This window comes from Parambassis ranga, chromosome 13, assembly GCF_900634625.1.
Source record: "Parambassis ranga chromosome 13, fParRan2.1, whole genome shotgun sequence".
NCBI classification, from domain to species: domain Eukaryota; kingdom Metazoa; phylum Chordata; class Actinopteri; family Ambassidae; genus Parambassis; species Parambassis ranga.
The window spans coordinates 13,834,105-13,853,611 of NC_041033.1; the positions used below are offsets into that span (position 1 = coordinate 13,834,105).

At 42.6% G+C, this 19,507-nt stretch overlaps 2 protein-coding genes across 2 annotated transcripts; one reads left to right on the forward strand and one right to left on the reverse strand.

Annotated features, from left to right (window-relative positions):
• Positions 1 to 1,034: 1,034 nt before the first annotated feature.
• Positions 1,035 to 15,407, reverse strand: strn4 (striatin, calmodulin binding protein 4). Its single transcript, XM_028419375.1, has 18 exons — positions 14,911 to 15,407; positions 9,003 to 9,106; positions 8,768 to 8,844; positions 8,572 to 8,650; positions 8,293 to 8,478; positions 7,550 to 7,727; positions 7,304 to 7,460; positions 6,668 to 6,763; positions 6,179 to 6,297; positions 5,903 to 6,078; positions 5,774 to 5,821; positions 5,558 to 5,679; positions 5,299 to 5,466; positions 5,068 to 5,208; positions 4,872 to 4,970; positions 4,685 to 4,771; positions 4,280 to 4,468; positions 1,035 to 3,578 (listed from the first exon to the last, which is right to left on the reverse strand). Exons 1-17 carry the CDS (start codon positions 15,229 to 15,231, stop codon positions 4,299 to 4,301), a joined length of 2,328 nt encoding a protein of 775 aa, XP_028275176.1. The 5' UTR covers positions 15,232 to 15,407; the 3' UTR covers positions 1,035 to 3,578; positions 4,280 to 4,298.
• Positions 15,408 to 16,175: 768 nt separating this feature from the next.
• On the forward strand, positions 16,176 to 18,826 carry fkrp (fukutin related protein). The gene is made up of 2 exons (XM_028419920.1): positions 16,176 to 16,516; positions 16,732 to 18,826. Exon 2 carries the CDS (start codon positions 16,851 to 16,853, stop codon positions 18,447 to 18,449), a length of 1,599 nt encoding a protein of 532 aa, XP_028275721.1. The 5' UTR covers positions 16,176 to 16,516; positions 16,732 to 16,850; the 3' UTR covers positions 18,450 to 18,826.
• Positions 18,827 to 19,507: the final 681 nt, after the last annotated feature.

Genomic DNA, 19,507 nt, shown 5'->3' on the forward strand with positions numbered 1-19,507 from the left:
TTACTTTTTGTTCTGTAACACCTTTTCTCTTTGCAGACACACCTCTCACAGGCAGAATAAGACCACACCTATTGTAGAGCAGTTTCAAAGTGAAGGTTTGAATTTGTTTTTGTTTTGTTTTGTTTGTTTTGTTTTTTTTTGTTTTTTTTTGGGGGGGGGGGGGTACCATAGTCATCAGTATGACTGTTCATTACTAATCAAAACTAAGAAAAAAAGGTGGATACCACTGGTTTCTACTTAAGGCCACAAACCACCTTACAACTTACCACAGTTTGTTTGCTCATGCTTTCAGTGCTTCAGTGTTAGCGTGCATATCTCATGTCTCAATCACATTAGATCAAATGAATCACAACTGCTAATAATAGGACAAACAAAAACTCAGCTGCTGAAAATATTGTATTAAAAAAAAATCAATTTTCAATTTTCACCACAAGAGGGCAATAATTAGTATAGATGATATTCCTTTAAAAAGTGGCCATGAGGCTGTTGTGTTGTCTCAGATTGCACATGATAAAATGAAAATGTGATGCACTGAGATGATAAAAAGTAAACAACGGCATAGAGGGTGTAACAAGATACTTAATCAAGCTGCATCATGGGTAATCTGACTCAAATTGTAGCCAGAGAATCCTCCTTTTGTAATGCATCAATTCTGACTCGCTTAAAAAATTCTGCCCCCCCCCCTTCCCCTTGTGTGTGTCTGTCGTTTATGGATATGTGAGTGTCATATCCTTTATTAGAAAGCAAGAAAGATGACACGATTCTCAATTCACTGTACAAAATTTTCATTTTTTGTATTTTCTTCCTTAATGACATACAACAGGGGACCCGTAAACAAAAAGAAAACAATCATTTGATACAAGCTAGAATGCAGTTCAAAAATATATAATAAAACAAAATTAATAAAAAGCAGGTCTCTTATCCCTTGTAGTTAGAGGAAAATGTTTGAATACAGCTTAATATGATGTACAAAATATCACACAGTGATAAATTGCTAATAAAAAAATAAAAACAAAGAAATGAGAGTCCTTTACCTTGGCCTCTGACTGGTAACAGATTGTTTTTTTTTTTTGTACTTATTTTTCTTAATTTTTCATGTTTTTTAATTTTTTTTTACAGGTTTTACATTGCCATTATCAATCACAAGCAAGTTCTATGCCTAGCAAGGAAGAATGATTCACTTATGATACTACAGTATTCTTACATCTTAATAATCGTATTCATAATCAAAAGAAAAGAATGCAAGAAAGAAAACAAGGGAAATGATGGACATTTACAGCACATAATGGCAACTCTAGTCATCATTTACAAACTCTGTTTGAATGTCTTTTTTTTGTTGATGTGTCATACTGATTTGTCTTTGTTCTCAGAGAGGGGACTTAGAAAGCATCAGCTGGACATCAGTAACTCCTTTTCTTGGTAGTATTCATTTCAGATTGTGTAAGAAATACCTGCAAAACATTATTCCTGCACCCTGTCTGTCCACTCCTAACCTAAAGCATCCACTTTCAGATGTAGTGCAACATGGAGCCAAACAAAAGTAGTTTACTATGATAACAGGACGTTATGCCCATGCAGCAGCAGTACTGTAATGTAGTTGCACCTGTTTGTTTTCTTTGACCGATTCAAGTCAAAGCAACAGCAGTGTGAGTGACACCTTATTTTACTCCAACTTCACCACCCTGTTTGGAAAAAAATGCACAGATGAATTCTAAATGCTAGTGTCTCCAGTGAGTATTTACTCCTAGACTACTTTTAATCTGACCTGTGTAATCTGTGTGACCCTGTAATCTTGAAACTTTTTTTTTTGCCATTTTCTCAAGATAAGAAAAAAAATGTCAATCATAGAGGAGGAAGTGTACAGAAGAGGATTAGGGCAACTAGGTCCTTTCTGATTTTTCCCCTCAGACCTCCATTTTTTCCTCTCTGAAGAAAGACTACAAAAATGGCCCTAATTCTCTTCTCCACAGGTCAGAAGTTAAGGGCTACTTTTACCTAAAGCAAACATGCATGCTGTAGAAACAGAGATAGATGTGGGGCGTCTCAAAGGAACAATCCTCCCCCCACTGAGCCAAATGTTCTCTGGGTTAAGATCTTAGCACCCACACATCTTAAATCAACACTTTCTTTTCTTTTTTTCCTCTTTGTAAACTAACAAAAAGTGGTAGAATTTAGAAATGTGAATGACCAGAGTCACACCACGTTCTCTGCGGCTAACTCACTGCAACAAGAAGGAATTTCACCTCAACACAACAAGTGATTAAGGTGATGTCCAGCTTTTCTTAAAGTGTGAATAAATAACAACAAGCACCACCCACAAACTGGCACCACAAAGGTGGTCCTTTCCTCCTCGCTGCAACACAAATATCAGCTCTGTACACCCCATCGAGCCTGAAACAATCAAGGCTGACATAATTCACATCCCTCTAAAAAATGAGAAGCATCAGCAGTGAATTCAGTTAATGAAATGATTCAACAATTACATGTCATTTTAAAAAGGTGACTCAACTCCATGTACATCTATAGCCCAATGAGTGAGAAACACGGTCTCTCACTTACTCACACAAAACAGGTCCCTGATTCTGACTCAAGACAAGGTCTCTCATAGCACCGTGATTTAACAAGTGCATTCGCATACACACAAAAACACACACACACACTTCTGTACAGTAAAAAGCACCAAATCTGTGAGCACACAGACCAGCATCATACACCTGTAGTCCATGCACTTTCACCGTGCTGTCATAATGTCTGTCTTCAGTCTGCAGTTCAAATTGTACATCTGTAGAAATGTGTCATCATTGTGGAAATTAATCTTGTACAGCAAAGTGACATTTAATCTCTCTCACTCACACACACACAAACACACACACAAGTAGAGGCAGAATCATGGGGACGCTACAATACTCAGACATACAATGAGACTAAGTATCTTGTGACAAAGCTGAAATTAAAGCTATTTGTTCAACACTGGTTAGCCACGGCCTCCTCACATCACACACAACACACACACACACTCGCACTCTACCTGGAGTCTTTGGAATGTAATACATTAATCCCCAATGCAGAGGGTGGATCAGGTGTTATGTGTCTGTCGTCTTGCCTACGTCATGTTAAGCCACAAGCAGTTTAATTAAAAAAATAAAATAAAATAAAAAAACGTGGCGGTACATTTGTGCATCATGTGCAGTGTGACAGTTTACTTGTTAGTTAAAGAGCACAAACACACACAAACTCTGTAATAACCGTTGGCAGACTGAAATAAAGCAGAATAGAAGATTGTAGTGTAGAAAAAGAGTTACTCCAAACATGATAAGTTGAAAACAGAGCAGCCACGGTTTTAAAGTTATAAAAAAGCATTACAAGATGTGATTAGTATTACAAGAAGTCACTGAGGCATCGGAGAACAGTGAGGAATTCAGGAGCGGTGGTAGTGATGGTGGTGACGTCCTGTGGCGATGACCCAGCCAGTGGGGTGCAGGACGAGTGTGTGCGTGAGTGAGTATAGTGTGAGTATGTGTGAGGGGTAAAATCTGTCCACTGCCAGTGTCTTTTGGCCCAGTTGTGTTTGTAGGACTCTAAAAAGGAAACAAGGTAGAAAACAGTGTTAGAACTGCTCCAATCACCAGTATAAAGGACAAAAGCCATTTTACACATAATATGCATTATTATTATTTTACATATTATACTCAATGGTATGCTATTAAAGCTATTTGATTTTTTATAGTGTCAAAGCAGTATTCAGACACTTTTGTGATTAAAGTCCAATACCCCCATCTGGTGTTTTTTTCAGCCTCATTACACCACAGATGCTGCAGACTGACATACTGTATATTACACTGTGCAGATGGATTTAACAACAAGGACATACACATTAAGGCAGAACTCACTGCACTTTGATTCGGCCTAAACACAGGTAAAAAGCATATCGATCTGGCACAAATATCATTATGCAGGTCTGACAATGAGATTGATCAATGAGGTTGATCTTCCATGAAAAGTGATGAGATGTGTTTCCATAACAATTTTATTATTTTTCTTGAAAATCTGTTATTTTCTAATCTCTCCCAGCTGTGTTAAGGGTTACCTTTTTATACACAGGCAGAATGCATTTTCATAGAATCGGGTTCATCAGTCATGTGTGAGTACGCAAAGGTGTGAAGATATTTGCAACATCTTGACAGACATGAAAGCTCACACTCCTCTATGTAGACTGTAAAAAAAATCTTGCAGCGTCCTCACACCACCCATTCTTTTTCTTGGCACCTTCCAAGCTCACCAGAATGACGACAGTGCTGTCAGACAAAGATCTTGGCAAGTGCATCTGCGCCGGCGCTGGCAATGAAGGGCTGGGAAGAGTGGAAGGCCACGTCGTGAATGGCCTCATCATGTTTCTTCCTGTGGGCAGTGATCTCCTGCACACATGTCCTGTTGTCCAGCATCCACAGGCGCACTGAGCAGTCGTGGCCTGCAGGAAGTGCAAGGAGTGGGTGGAAAGAAAGACAACAGTGTTAATAAGAGCAAAGATCATCCAAGTGTTATGAAAATGAATTCCAAGAAATATTTTACAAGCTTCTCCTTCTCATACTCTGGCTGATTGCTTCACTCGGAACAACTTGTCCTGTTTATCCTGGAGGAGATTCAATTCAACTAAATAAAGACAAATAAAGCTTGTACTACTCACTGCCAGAGATGAGGTAAGTGCCTTTAGGGTCTGTAGTGAGACAGGTGACTGCATCTAAGTGAGCCACCATTGAATGGACAACCTTCCCTGTACAAACACACAAAGCAAGGTTCATTAGCTACGATCACATCAGAGAAGAGAAAACGCAACAAGTATGTATATACAATACAACACTTTCTGTAGATACCTGTCTTGTTGTCAAGGAAGCGGATGGTGCGGTTCTCATGTGCAGTGATGGAGACGGGCTCAGATGGGTGACTGACAACACGGTTGATCAGTTCACTGCCTGTAAATAAAAACAAATCCATTCTGTGTTATTTAATCGTCTAATATTTTTACATACTTCATAATGTAAATAAAAAAACAGGTTTTTCTGCACCTACCATCTTTGGTCTGTGTCTCTAGTGCAGTGACACTCTGCTCTGTGTTGAGGTCATACAGCAGCGTCTCACCTCCGTCAAATGACACCACCACCTGGTTGGGGTCTGTGGCCACAAAAGCCACTGAGGTGGGCGTTCCATGTTCTGGGAAAAAAAAAGAGGATAAAGTTTGAGAGTGACAACTCAACACAACAAGCTTAAAAGATAATTTACAAACTCAAGAGAAATGTCTACCTCTTTCTTTATTGAAAACAGACATGCAGGGGGACGAGTTCTGAGGGTCCCAGATACGAATAGTGCCATCTGCTGAGCATGAAGCAAGGCGATGGTGAACGGCGGAGTAAGTCAGACCCCACACGCTGTCCTCATGGCCTGCTAGCACACTGCTCTCAATGCCAGGGTCTGGATAGAGAAAAATATAGTAAAGATATTAATAAAATAAATAAATCAAACCAGACACTGAAAGTGGCCAAAAAATCAGCAGCTGGCTCACCATAGTTATCATAGGGATCCACATTGAGGTCAGGCATCTTCCAACATCTGACAGTTCCATCCAGACCTCCACTGTAGCATGACTCTCCATCCTCGCCCATTGTCAGTGACAGAACTGCTCCACTGGAGCAGAACAGAGAGGCATCAGGTGTGTTGGATGCCACAAAAAGGGTTGTGCATCAGATGTGAAAAATTCTCTGTCTCAGGTTAAACTCACCTGTGTGCTCTAAATGTGTAGATGGGCTCAACATCCATGGCTGCATTCCTACAAAGAGACACCATTATTGAAATATGCTTCTTAGATTTATTTCACTGCTGTGCGTGTTTGTGAATTATTGACTCTTACTTTTTCGAATGCATGGCTTTGTTGAGGTTCCACAGCTTTAGTGTACCATCCTCAGAAGCTGTGAGTAGCACTGCCTGGTTCGGGTGAAAGGTCAAAGCGCGGATGGCGTCAAAGTGGCTGCGTAGTGTGAAACGAGGGTTCCATGTCTTTTTAAACTCCTCTCTGTTATCCTGCATCTGATGGGTCACAACAAACATTAAAAAAACAAAGGCAACATTCACATAACCTAAATAGGCTGGGTTTCAAACTGTGTGACTGAATCAAATGTATAATTACATCCATAGAGAGGTCGTTGTCATTGGCGACAGTGAGATCAGCCAGTTCACCCAGGTTCATGTCCCCTCCTCCAACAGCATCCATAATGAAGACATCAGAGGAGAAGCCAAGGGCTCCACCTGCAGGTTAGAGGAGGAAATGTGCAAAAGTTATCACTGCATCCTGACAAGTGTCATTGCCCCATAAATACATGTCGAGATAACTTTTAAATATAGCAATAAATCCTAGATAGCTCTGGAAAGAGTCCATTCATCCCATTTCCTGCCTCCCACTCTGTGCACCGGAGGAAACATTTATAGATGTGGGAACAACCTTGCAAGTTTACCCCTACGCAGGCTGTAAAAGAGAACAAAACTGAGACATAAGAATCTAAATTTAAGATTTATGGCAGTCTCATGCATGTGGGATATAGGATACACTGAGGAGGAAGAATTTGGATAGGACAGTCTATAGTTTTCTGTGTGTCAGATTTCAGTGGGGAAGTCTTACCTTCCCCGGGGCGAGCCTGTCCTGATACAGAGGGGGGCGGGGTAGGTTTAGGGGGGAAGTCCGACATCATGCCTTGTAACTTGTTCCTGCGGTTCTCTGAACCCGGCAAGAGGAGAGAGACACAAAACATCCAGTCATGCAGAGAGGCGGTGGGCAAATGGAGAGACCAGCAGACGGACAGATACAAGACAAACAAAGGCAGAGAGAGGCAAAAATACAGACTTCATTTTAAATATGGTAACATTTCTTGGAGTCTTTTTAGGATATATCTAAAAAAGCACAAGCTACAGTATAAATATGATTGAAGGAATGAAATGCGAACACATAAAAGAGAGGGCAGCATGCATGGTAACCTCTGAAATGACCCTGCCTGACAGAAAGTACATCTACAGACAAAAGATGACAACGGCTCTAAAAAGTCACAGACTGACAGCTCGTGAAACAGGACAGAGAGACAGGTGGTTGGGAAAAGAGGTTGTTTTTATTGACAAGAAGAGATGCCAAGACACAATGAGAAAAGGTGAGCAAGGGGGTGGGAGTGGGGAAGGGAGGAAGGCAAAAAAGACAAGATACACTGGTAGTGGCAGTGATTCTGGCAGTGCTAGTGCTGATGACGTTGCTATGGCAACAGCATACCTAACTCCCGTCCGTCCCCCGAAATCCGGGCCTCTCCCGCCCCCTCCCCATCCTCCCCTGAGCCCAGGAAGTCAAATTCACTGAGGGCGTCTTCTGAGTCGTCTTCGTCCTCCTCGTCCTCAGGGTCCAGATCTGTGGTCATAGGCTCTGAACCCATCTGGACATAAAAACAGAGCACAGAACTAAGTCAAGTACATGATACAAATACTTTGTATAGTTTAGTTTCTCATCATCTGTCACACACACCTTTACACGAGACTTTTTGTTCTTGCGTGGACCATCAATGCAGTCGGTGGCCATGCCTTGGAAGTCATCTTCCTCGTCACTATCATCTTCATCATCATCTTCGCAGCCGTGCAGAAAGGGGATCTTGTCCAGCACTGAGCCGCCCACACGTTCCTTACAGCTTTCTTTGCCCGCGTTCCTACAAACAGACAGATCATTTATTGTATCTCCAGTCAACTCACAAATTAAATGTTTAAGTGGCAAAGTACTGTATGTGTAAAGTAGTCTTATGATACAACAATACATTTTTCAAGCAATTTAGAAGTACTGTGTGTCAAAGCGAGCACTTTCTAAGGGGGATTCTAAGGGGGAAATTGCTTAAATACATTTCATACTAGCATAAGTCATCACTCCATTTTTAAAAGTTAAAGCCTGGGTACAGTCCCACTAAGAAGTCTTTGTCAAAGGGTTTATGAATTTGTGTACCATCTTATTTTATGTCATTTCATGTCTGTGATATATATGGTATGATAAGTAAATCAAGTCATGTCTGGAAAGGGTGGTACAAGGCTGAGACTCGCCATCAGAACCATTGTAAGTGAAAAATATACAGTTATATACAGCATTAGCAAGAGGTAAAATGTTCACAAGAAGAAGAAAAAGAGAGGAAATGTCAGTGCTCTATGTTCTGATTCTGGACATTACTCATCATTATTGCTGTGGTGTAACAGCAGAGAGACACAGTCTGCATGCACCAGCCTCACCTTTTAATTTGTTCCTCTATTTGTCTGACTAACAAGGACTCTCCGCCTGCCCGCGGTTCTGGTTCAGGACAGCTTTCACTGGGTGGAGGCCCATTAGCTTCGGGACTGCTGCGCCCAAGCAGGGAGCGCACGCGCTTAGACCGCATGTCCAGGATGGTGTCTGAATAACCCACTTCCTCTAGATATCTACATTCACAGGAAAAAGAAGATAAAAATACACACAGACATATAAATTGATCACAAATTTGATACAATGATCAGAGGACACAGATGTCTTACTTGCGTAGTAGCTGACGTCCCTCTTTCCAGGACATCTGATTGGCCGGTTCAGAGTCTGACTCAGCCGGCCCATTGGGAACTAGAGAAAATAGATTGGTCAATAGTGATGCAACAGCAGGTCAGGAGCAGAGAAAAGCAGAAACTCTTGAGTTACAGCAGCAGCAAATGTAATGTGAGAGTGTTTGGTTAAACGCACGTTGATCAGCTTCAGCCTCTGGTTTCTTGTCTCCAGGACTTTGGTCATTTCCTGTCTTCAGCTTCTGGTGCTTAGCCCTGCAACCCCCACAAAACACCACACGAGGGCAACATTACAAACAAAGCAAATCTTTGACTACCAAATCACTATGCCAGAAGCATGCCCCACAAACCACCAGGACAGACTGGGTGAATAACAGGGACAGAAGGAGGGGCTTTCCAGCCATTTGTCTTACCTCTCTTGTTTGAGGGCGTATTCCAGCATTTTGATCCGCCTCACCAGGTCCTGTTTCATATTCTCCTGCCCTTTCCTCTCACCCTGTAGGAACGCCACCTGAGCCTGAAATGCACACATTCAAAGAATGTTAAGAAACACAAAAAATGGCACACATGCCACAACTACAAATAAATACAGGGCCATGCCATTACACCAATAAATAAACCTCACAGCTAAATTAAAGCAAGAGGGAAACATTATATATTAACAGGGATCTCAAGGAGAGACTGTGAACGTGAAGGGAAAAAAAGTTTGATGTGACAAGCATAGCAATGACATGGCTTCTAAAAAACCCAGAGGAATAAGTAGAGGGTTGTGGAACAGCGCTCTTATTTTTAAACTTTTCTTCATTGAGGCCTCAGTGCGCAGCTGCAGAAGAGGGAAAAACAAGACACGCAGCAGCCAAATTCAAACACATCCTTCCTTTATGTGCTTCCCAGCTCCTTTCCTGTTCATTTCCTTCCTCGCTACTCAAAATTCTTACCTTTAGGAAAAAGCTTGCTGTTGTCATCATTTGTCATACACAACAGTTTTTGTCAGAGCAAAGAGAATGTGATAATGATAAAGTACAGAGTACTGTCAGGGTTTAACAAGAAATATCTTAAGACAGAGTCTCCCCTTGAGGATGCCATTATAACGCAAGACTTGAGAAAAATGTGAGACAGCTGCCAGACAAGACGAGAAGGATTTACGACACCAACCAGGTGGTAGTTCACAGCAGGCAGTTTTTTAGTAAACTCACACCAGGCAGTAAACCTCTTCCTGCATTCTGCTGGATGGAGGAGAAAATTCCAAAGTAAAAGCCTAATCCTCTCCTCTCAGGATTTGCATGCAGGTGATTGCTCACATTGTACATTTTCACACTCCCTCTCCTTTCCCTTTCTCTCTCACTGGGTGCCAAGTGGTGCTGGAGCATTAATACAGCTTGTTTTACAGCCCATTTCTCCTCTGCATGCCCCTGTCTGTGTCCACGAGTCTGCGCCCACACACAGTTCTGTAAAACTAGAACAGTCTAAAAACGCCATCTCACGGGGCATACACTTGGTCTGCCTGAGTCAATCTCAGAGGAAAAGCGAATACACACACACACAGACAGACAGTCATGTAACCAGCTAGGAGGGCAAGTGGAACACAGGATAATCTGCCAAGCAAACCTTGCTGCTGCTGAGTAATCCTGATTAATGCAATGTGATTTTATATGCTTATCTGAGAGTTTTGGAGATAACTGTCAAAGCTAGCACGTCAACATTGCAGACATGATCCAAGAGGTTCTGAAATACAGATATATTTCTGTGGTTTATACAGAGACTCATCAAGGAGGAGCAGGTCAGTTCATGCAAATTATCTGAGGTCTTTAAATAACCAATGAATCAACTGTTCATTTAGAAAGGCTGTGAAGTAATATGAGAGGTCATGTATGTAACACTAGATTATTAGCAGTGATAATGTAGTTGATAAAAGCACCTAAAACAGGCTCAGCTGCAACCACAGATCATCGTCTTAGCATTTTGATTGCATACAAACAGTAGTTGTGTAGTTGTGTTTTGTAATGGAAAATGCAATACTGTATTTGCACCGTTCATTCAGTTCCATTGTGACAAAATAAAACACAAGCCAGGCAGAGGTCGGCTGTTGTGATAACTGGTCAGTGTCATGGCCTGGGAGGCTCATATTATATACTAAAAATGTTTGAAAACAGATGGAACGCTGTTGAAGCCTAAATTGGAATTAAATCTTTGAGCTTAAATGAATGCTGAAATGTTTCCTTCTATTACATCCACAATGAAGATAATAAACTGTATTGTTGCTGGGGCTTGCTATGGTTCAAACAGAGGTCAATGTGCTTACAACCTGTGAGTGTATTTCATGATCTTCTGTACGCAAACAAATCATTTACACAGAACCCGCAGTGAAGTGATTCAGCTGAATCAGTGGCTTTTTTGTCAGCGAAAACACTTGTCAGCTCAGTCTTAATACACAAAACTATGTTTTAACAGCAAGCTACACAGATAATTATTGCTATGCCCTTCACAGTAAACCAGATGATAAATCTAACCTCTACATACAATGCGTCTACTTCACCCTTTAAGGGGGCAGGACACACGTTTCTACTACTACTCACACTTACAATGACGAGCTACAACCTGCCTTCACACACACACACACACACAGATAACCAACCACCTCTTTGTACCAGTCTGTGCTCTTAGAAGGACAGGTTCCTGCTAGTGCCAAATCCCTTATACTGCCATGCTGGCCAAATGAGAGACAAGACGACACGTGTACACACACACCTATACACTGTATTCACATGAGAATGAACACACACTGTAAGAACAGTCCAATACATATACAAAGCCAAAACAGAGAGATTAGTGTGTCAAAGGTTTAATTGCTACATGTCATTTTGTTTTGTTCCTGTATTTCTCTGTGAATGCAAAGGGGTAATAGCGATCAGCATTATAGTACACCTTTAACACACACTGGCTGTTTTAAACATAAAGTAAAGCTAAAAGCGTAAAGATCAACCATTTTATAAACAAGTTTTGCAGGAGACTAAGGCGATTAATTGAGGAGATTTGTGCAGGTTTAAGCTTTCATTAGTCTGTTTTCCTGCTCTTTGCCTGCTTCAGATCAGGACATGGTTGTTTTTACTCCTAACCAACACACACCAGATAAGGCAGTCTATTCACCAGCTACCAAAAGTCTTCCTATCGATAGACTGATGCTTAAAGTAAGATCCATAAAAAATATGACTCAATCTATAAAAACCTAACCTATGTCAATGAGTTACAAAACCATCAATCATTCTGTTGGCTGTCATCTGATAGAGCTTTGCTAACAATGAGACAGTGGCTATCTCCTTTATATTCTGTCTGTATACTAACAAAGCTTAAAGTATAAAGGAACCTTGTTGTGACCAAACCTGCTGTGCCATCTGATCTCTCTTTCCTGTGGGTGGGTTTCCTCCGTGTGTCCTACTGACGCTGACCTTTACAGAGTTTGCTGTAGTCACATAGAGAGCCGACACATTTGGCCCATTCTGTCAGTCCCTCTCTCTACAAGCAGCAGAACATAACAAGGTCAAGGGCGGCTTTCCTTCTCTGCTGGCCACCCTCCATCTTTTCATCTCATCATCCCCCATGAGAGAATCCATGAGCAAACAAGTAGAGCAGTGAACTTTTCTGGGACAGGGTGCTTTATGGAGTGTTCGAGTGTGTGTGTAGTGCTAGAGCAGTAGCTAAAGAATGACATCCTAAAAAGTAGGGCTTCCTGCCTAGAAGATGGCTGATTGAAATGCCAAAAAAATACACTACAATCACGCAGATTGGTTCATGTGAAGAGCTGGAAATATAATATAATATAAATATAAATATAAGAAAAGGAAATAAAATGAATAATAAAAATTGCTCACTCCAAAGCATGCAGCAAGTCTGTGTGGGCAGAAGCTCTAATAATTCAGTACATATAGATGTGATATGTATGTCATGGCTGAGAGCACACAGCTATTAATTAGAGATGTGTAGCCAAGGTCCACACTTTGCAGGAACTGATGTCACCTGAGTCAGCGGTAATCTACAAAACTAGTGAACTGGTTAATAAAATTAAATAACTGAAAATGAGAGCAGTGCTAAGAGGGACAGGTAAAGGTCAGCCAGTCTCCCTATGGACCAGTGTGCTAACTGAAATTATAAACAGCACCAGGTAAGAACAAGCTCATTCCAACAGGCTGCATCAGACACACTGAGAGAGAAAAGCCTTCTGCGTGTCTGAAGGACAACAGAGAGACAAGGCCACCACCACCTGTCTCCATGTTTGAGCTAGGACGTCCCACCTGGCCTAAAGTGTGGAGGGGCCTCATTCCAGGCCTGTCAGCAGAGACACGGCACCACAGGTGGCCTTTCACACCAACAACACACTCACAACAGAGACAGCACATGTGTTCCAGTCTTACAGACACATGCTACAGACAAAGACATCCACACCGTCCCACAAAAAGCATTACAGTCAGATGATAGTGTTAACTTCCTGTGAAATATTAGTGAGTGCTTTCATGTTATAGCTTTTCAAATAAGGCAAAGAAAATGCCATGTGTAGGCATGCATGTGCAGCATGTTGTTAAGTGAGCAGGATATGGCCAGGGGGCACGTTAACTGGCATGCTGAGAGCTTCGAGAGCATGTTGGCAACAAAAGCCAGAGGCCTATGCCCTGTGGGTGTTAAAATGTAAGCTAGGTCAATTTTTCAGCCTGGCACTCCAGTGATCCTTTCACTCTCTCGACACAGTACATGGTGCTAATTGTACCCGTGAAACCAGACCAAGTGCAGCAGATACACACATGCAAACAAAGTTCCATAACAAGCACTAATGGCATACTGGATGCGGCTGCTTCTAACTTCCATTCCCACTCCTCTTCCCCCCCATGCCTATAAAGGCAGAAAGCGCAGCCCATTTGTTATTGTTCATCCATTTTTTATCAAGTGCCTATTTATAACTACATATTGTAGGTTGGAGTTCGGGGCAAAAAGAAAAGCTGAGTGACAACAGAGAGGAGATGATGTGTGTTTTTTTCTTGTGGCTCATGACTTCCAAAGGATCCTAATTACAAACTGTGGTTATAGAAAGAAGACCACATATGTGTTAAGGAATGAAAAGATGAACTCATTCCAAATGCAGAGCAAAACCGTATTTGTATGTGTGTATATTTTCCTAACCTTTCCTAATCCTAGAACAATTTGATGAGTAAGCACTACCTTGCTCAGCAATGCTCTGCCTCATGCATGGAGGGGAGCTGCACAGTACAACCTCTGTCTTGTGCTAATGGTTTTGGAATAACTGGGACCATCATGGCATTCTATGTGAGAGTCAGATGCATGGCAACTGTGAGTCGCAGGATATGTATACTGACTTATTAATTTAAAAATATTTACAAGTCAAACACATTGGTGTGGATGTGGATTGGATTAAACTTGTCTCAAACATACTACTACATTACATACCGACGTGTCATACATCTCTGTGGCAGCCCACAGGTCTGAACGATGATTGTGCTTTTCAGCACCTCCGGTTACAGAGATGTAAACTTTAACTGAATGTGATTTTGTGCAGAAAGTGCCATCTGTGTGTGTGCCTGCAGATAGCGGAGGTCTCTGTTCAAGGGTCACCCTGGTCCCTTTTAATGCCACTGTGCCAATTTTTTTATGAATCCTTCAAACTACTCCTGACCTTACTGCATCTTTAACTCCATCAAGGACACAGCAGTGTGTAGATTATGAAATGACAATTACTCTCAGAGTGGTTCCAAAGGGAACTCACAGCTGTGTGACACTGTCATTTTTGTAACCACAACCACAGATCACTTGATGTGTTCCTGTGCGGTATGGAAACCAGACAATTGTCTGTTTATCAACTGTGTTTGCACATAAGATATCTTAAATAGAGTGTGGTTCGTGCAAGTCTTTGATGTGTACCTGCATGAATATCAATAACAGACAAGGTAGCCACACCTAAACTGTTTACCTATCTTTCCTATCTTTCTTTTATTCACAGGATAACCTGCTTACTTTTGTAGGCTATTAGTCTTTATTATCAAATGTATGTGATTATAGGCAAATAAGATTAGAGGCAAATAAGATGAAAATAGCAGCCATTATCATATAACCACAGTATTTCCATTTACTGTCTAGTAATAATACATCCTGTGATAGGATGTAGTGTTAGCCTATTAGCATTTTGCCATCCTGGAAGTGAATGGAAATGTGTACATCCACAGGACAGCACTAACAGGAGCTCCTGTTATCGTCCGATCTGGCCAGTTATTCGTCGTTACCGCTGCAAACGTAGGCTTAATGATAAAACAAATTTACCCTGAGTTCGTCTCTCTCAGCCTCCCAGCGGTATTTCTCGGCCTGGAAGCGTCCCCACTCGTACTGGATGAAGTGCAGGATCCCAGGAAGCGTCATACCCGAGTCCCCGTCCTGTAGCTCTCGAGACTGCAGCGACCCGGGGACGGCCCCGGCTGCCGCAGCTGCCGCCGCCGCCGCCGCCGCTGCCATCGCCCCGGTCGCCGCGGCTGATGTCGCCTGGCTCGGTGCTGCTTTGGGCCCGTTTGGGTTGCGCCCCGCTCCACCGCTGCTGCCGCCTCCGGAGTTCGGGTTTGGTCCTCCGCCGGATCTGTCCGCCTCCATTTTAACCGTTCAACCTCTCGCCAGGATAAGAAGCTGGAAACGGGCAGAATGTACGAAGAAAATAATAAAAAAGTACCCCGTACCCTTTTCCAACCCAGCAGCACTTCACTATAAGCTACCCTCCTTTCTTCCTTTTCTCACACGCACAGAGCAAAATTACTATTCAGTTGGTAAAATACTACACTTCCGCTGGTACCCTTTCAGTGTAAAACATCATCCGAGCTCACATTTTTTATATCGTGGCATTGTAAATAACAAAAACGCCATATTGGACATAAATTCCCCTAAGCGCACTTGGGTAGAACGTCGAAAATAAAGACCACAGAAATGTAGCTGTAAAGTGCCACTCATTCAAAATAGATATTTCTATTATAATTGCGTCTTTTATTTTGAATATCCCATATCTGTTTCCTCCTTCTGCTGTTTGCTGTTAGAAGTGCCCAGTGTCGGTGACAAATAAAGGGCCATGTTTTCTGTAATACACAATGTACGTGCCGCTAGGGGAGTTAATTTCCTGCCATTTTGTGAGCGGAGCTATTCGAGGAAGGTAAAGCTAGTCAAAAACTAACCACACCGTTGCTTCCGTTTTTGGATGTACTCTAAAAAATCTAATCCTGTTATATATCCTGCTATTATGGCCCTTTAAAATGTTTTTATTGATTTATTTATTGATGATTTTTAAGTTCTAGACTGCTGCAGTGTTTCCTTGATGGGTAATATGTTTACAAGCTTGACTCGGCCACATATGCAGACATGACACAGACATGCAGACATTTGTATTTAAGGTATTTTTATTATAACCAGTTAACAAATGTATACGGCATTCTTCTCTAGAAGGCATTCTTCTAGTCCACGTTATTGCAAGACGAGGTCGGGAAAGATCCCTTGGTGCTTTTATTCTGAAGACCCGGGCAGGAAGTCTTTCTGTTGCTGCTGGCAACAGAGACCGCAAGCGAGTTAGCTCAATGCTAAAATACCTGCACTGCTTATGCGAGTCTTCATGCAAATGAAGTACTCTGTTGTTTGCTCATTTGTGGGTTTCTTCCCAAATTACCAGAGATGTGATTTTACCACAGCCGCATAAATGTGAGCTGACAGTGCGGGTTAATCTCTGTGTTAGCTGCTGTGTCGATTGATCCATGTTCGCTCCTGTGCTATCACAGCTGACTGAAATAGACCACCATGAAATCCATATGTAGCGAATAAACCGGGAAACCTGCTTAACATTTAATCTGCAGCATTATATGATGGCCTACATCCTGGAAACACAAACATCCAAATGAAAGTGAGTTATGAAGTCTGTTTTTGTATTGATTGATAATGCAGCTGATCATATTTTATGCATACAAGGCTTGGATAATTCAGTGATAAGTTACTTAAATGCCCTTTGTGCCAGCATGAAACTCGTGTTATACAGTGATACTTACACACGTTACAACATACGTTACAGCTCAAAGGTAAACACGGTCACTGTTTCATTGCTCTTTACGCTCTTCACAGATTGTCTTCAACTCTCATTCCTCTTCTGTGAAGCTAATGGGGACCCAAGACCCACCAGTGGATTTCTTAAATCAAACTTAAAGTTTTCTCCTGAGAGAAACTGGAAAATAAATATCACCATGCGCATCACTTTTTGCCAGGGCCTTTTAACTGGTGCCATCATCCTTAACCTCCTCATCCTCTACTATGTGTCCCGGGCCCAGCAGCAAATGATGGAGAAGAGGAAAGAACTTGGCAGGGGCACAAGAAGGGCCGGCCAGCCCGCTGCAGGTCTTGGAGGAGGCCTCGGGCTCCTTGTAGGAGCTGGGGGTGAGGCTGGAGTGGTTGGAGTAGAGGGACACGGCAGAGGTCCGCGTGTGACTGTTCTTCTACGAGAGTTTGAGAATTTTGAGAATTATGTTGGGGATGTAGCAAATTCCTTCCTGCGCCAGAGACCGGAGCTTCCGTTCCTTGCTGTGTCTGACACAGCTCCATACCCTCCCTTGGCACTTCCAGAGGGCGCTCGGCTTCTGGTGCTCTCCCCTAGTCCAGACCAGCCACCTCAATCTCACAGGCCAGAGTTCCATGTGCAGACAGAGTTTGTGCTTTTAGTCCCTGATGGAGTGGAGCTGGAGCAGCCACGGGCTATCGAGAGGCTGATCAGGGAGTTGGAAGGTGAGGGTGGGGGCCCTGTGAGGCTGGTGGCTGCACCTGTACTGGCCCGATCTGCTGTGCAGTGTCTCCACCTGCGGGTAAACCTCAGAGAGTGGACAGCTACTTACTCACCGGCAGCTTCTGGGAGCAGTGGGAGCGTCTGCACAGCTTTACAGGGAGATGCAGTTATCCTTATTCGCACTGAGGACATTTTTAACCTCTCTGTCCCCCTGGGACAGCCCCTCCTCTCCTCACTCTTTGTCCAGACCTCCTTGAGAGGCTGGAAGGTCAAACTGCTGGAAAGCCCCTGTTTCTCTGCAAATCACCGTCCCCTCTTCAGCTCTGCACACAACCAGTGGAAGGCTGACACTCGACTGAAGGATGCCACAGGCAAGCTCATGCGACGCTTTGGCCTGAAGCGCCTTCTGCTGCCTGATGGGAAGGAACAGTGGTATGGTTGCAGTAAAGAGACGCCTCGCTGCTTTGGGACTGTTCAGGATGACACTCCAGACTATATTTACCTGGACCGCTGGACTCCTCCCTGCTGCCTGCGAGCACTCAGGGAAACCACCAAGTATGTTATTAATATCTTAGAGAGCTCAGGTGTGCGCTACTGGCTTGAGGGAGGTAGTCTACTGGGTGCTGTTCGCCATCAAGACATCATTCCATGGGATTATGACGTGGACTTGGGCATCTACCTTGAAGATGTACCCAACTGCGATCACTTAAAGAATCTGGACTCAGGCTCTCTTGTGGATGCTAATGGCTATGTCTGGGAGCGTGCAGTGGAAGGAGACTTCTACAGAGTCCAGTACAGTGAGGCCAACCACCTGCATGTTGACCTGTGGCCATTCTACTCGCGTAACGGCGTCATGACCAAAGACACGTGGACAGAGCACAAACAAGACGTGGAGTTCCCAGAACACTTCCTGCAGCCACTTGTGCCCATGCCTTTCGCCGGCATCACTGCTTACAGCCCCAACAACCACAGAGCCTTCTTGGAGCTCAAGTTTGGGGAGGGAGTGATTGAGAACCCCCAGTACCCCAACCCTGCAAAGAAAAGGCTAGATAGGAGCAAACTATGAGTGAGGCTTATACAAGTCTTTTTTGATGTACTGTTTATATTTTATCTTTGAAAGACAATGCCTAGAAAACAATACGGTGCCAAAATGGTTGCGTTTGCTGATTACAGGTCAGATCGTCTCTCTGTTGTGAAGTGTTTGGATGTAACATTGAACTGCCTTTTTTATTTATCTGAGTGAAAAATTGTTTGCAAAGGGCACAAGCACCAGCGAACCTATAAACAGTGAAAAGACTTGATTTCACTACATAGTGTGATACATGTTTGTGCTGTGTAAATATTAATGCAGCAAAGACACTGGATACATTTCTCTTTGTATTTATGTTTAAAGCTACAGTGTAAATTATCGTAAATAACATTTAAAGTATAGAATTCTCCATGAACAGGTGTGTTCTTAGCTGTGTTGCCTTCTTTTGCAGACTATGAATGATTGTTAGAGTATGTGTCCACCTGATAAAATGAGAAGCATGTTTGAATTTATCCTGTTAGGACTGAAACATAGCTCTATCAGACTTATACATCCAATAAATGATACTGAATTTTTGGCACTCATGTATTGACTGAAATAAGATTCAGTTTTAGATTTGTCAAAGAAAAATTAAACACACATTTTTTTTTTGAGAAGCACTTTGTTTCTCTAGTGTTATTCATGCGTGCGTCACTTCACGTTAATGTACTGGTATAATAAAGAAACTGCTTCTTGCCTCCTCATATTATGAATGTGGTTATAACCTGCTTTTTAAAAAGCACTTATGGTGGCTGCTTATCTTGAACACTAGATGGCACAACACACCTAATTATTCTTGGTCCACTCTGAGGTTGGGTTCACCATGTGGCATGGGTGGAGTTCAGTGGGTGGAAATGTTTTATGAGCTGGGGAGGAATGTAACTAAACAGGAACATCGCCATGTCACCATCAATTCATCAAGTGCTTCTTGAAACTGCTAGCAGGGATTATTGTCTTTCATATATTGATGCAGCATTTTGTCTTAGTCCTATATGTGGTTACGGTCATCTTGTAGTGGACAGCCAGTAGTGTTGGAGTGTTGTAATAACAGCAGG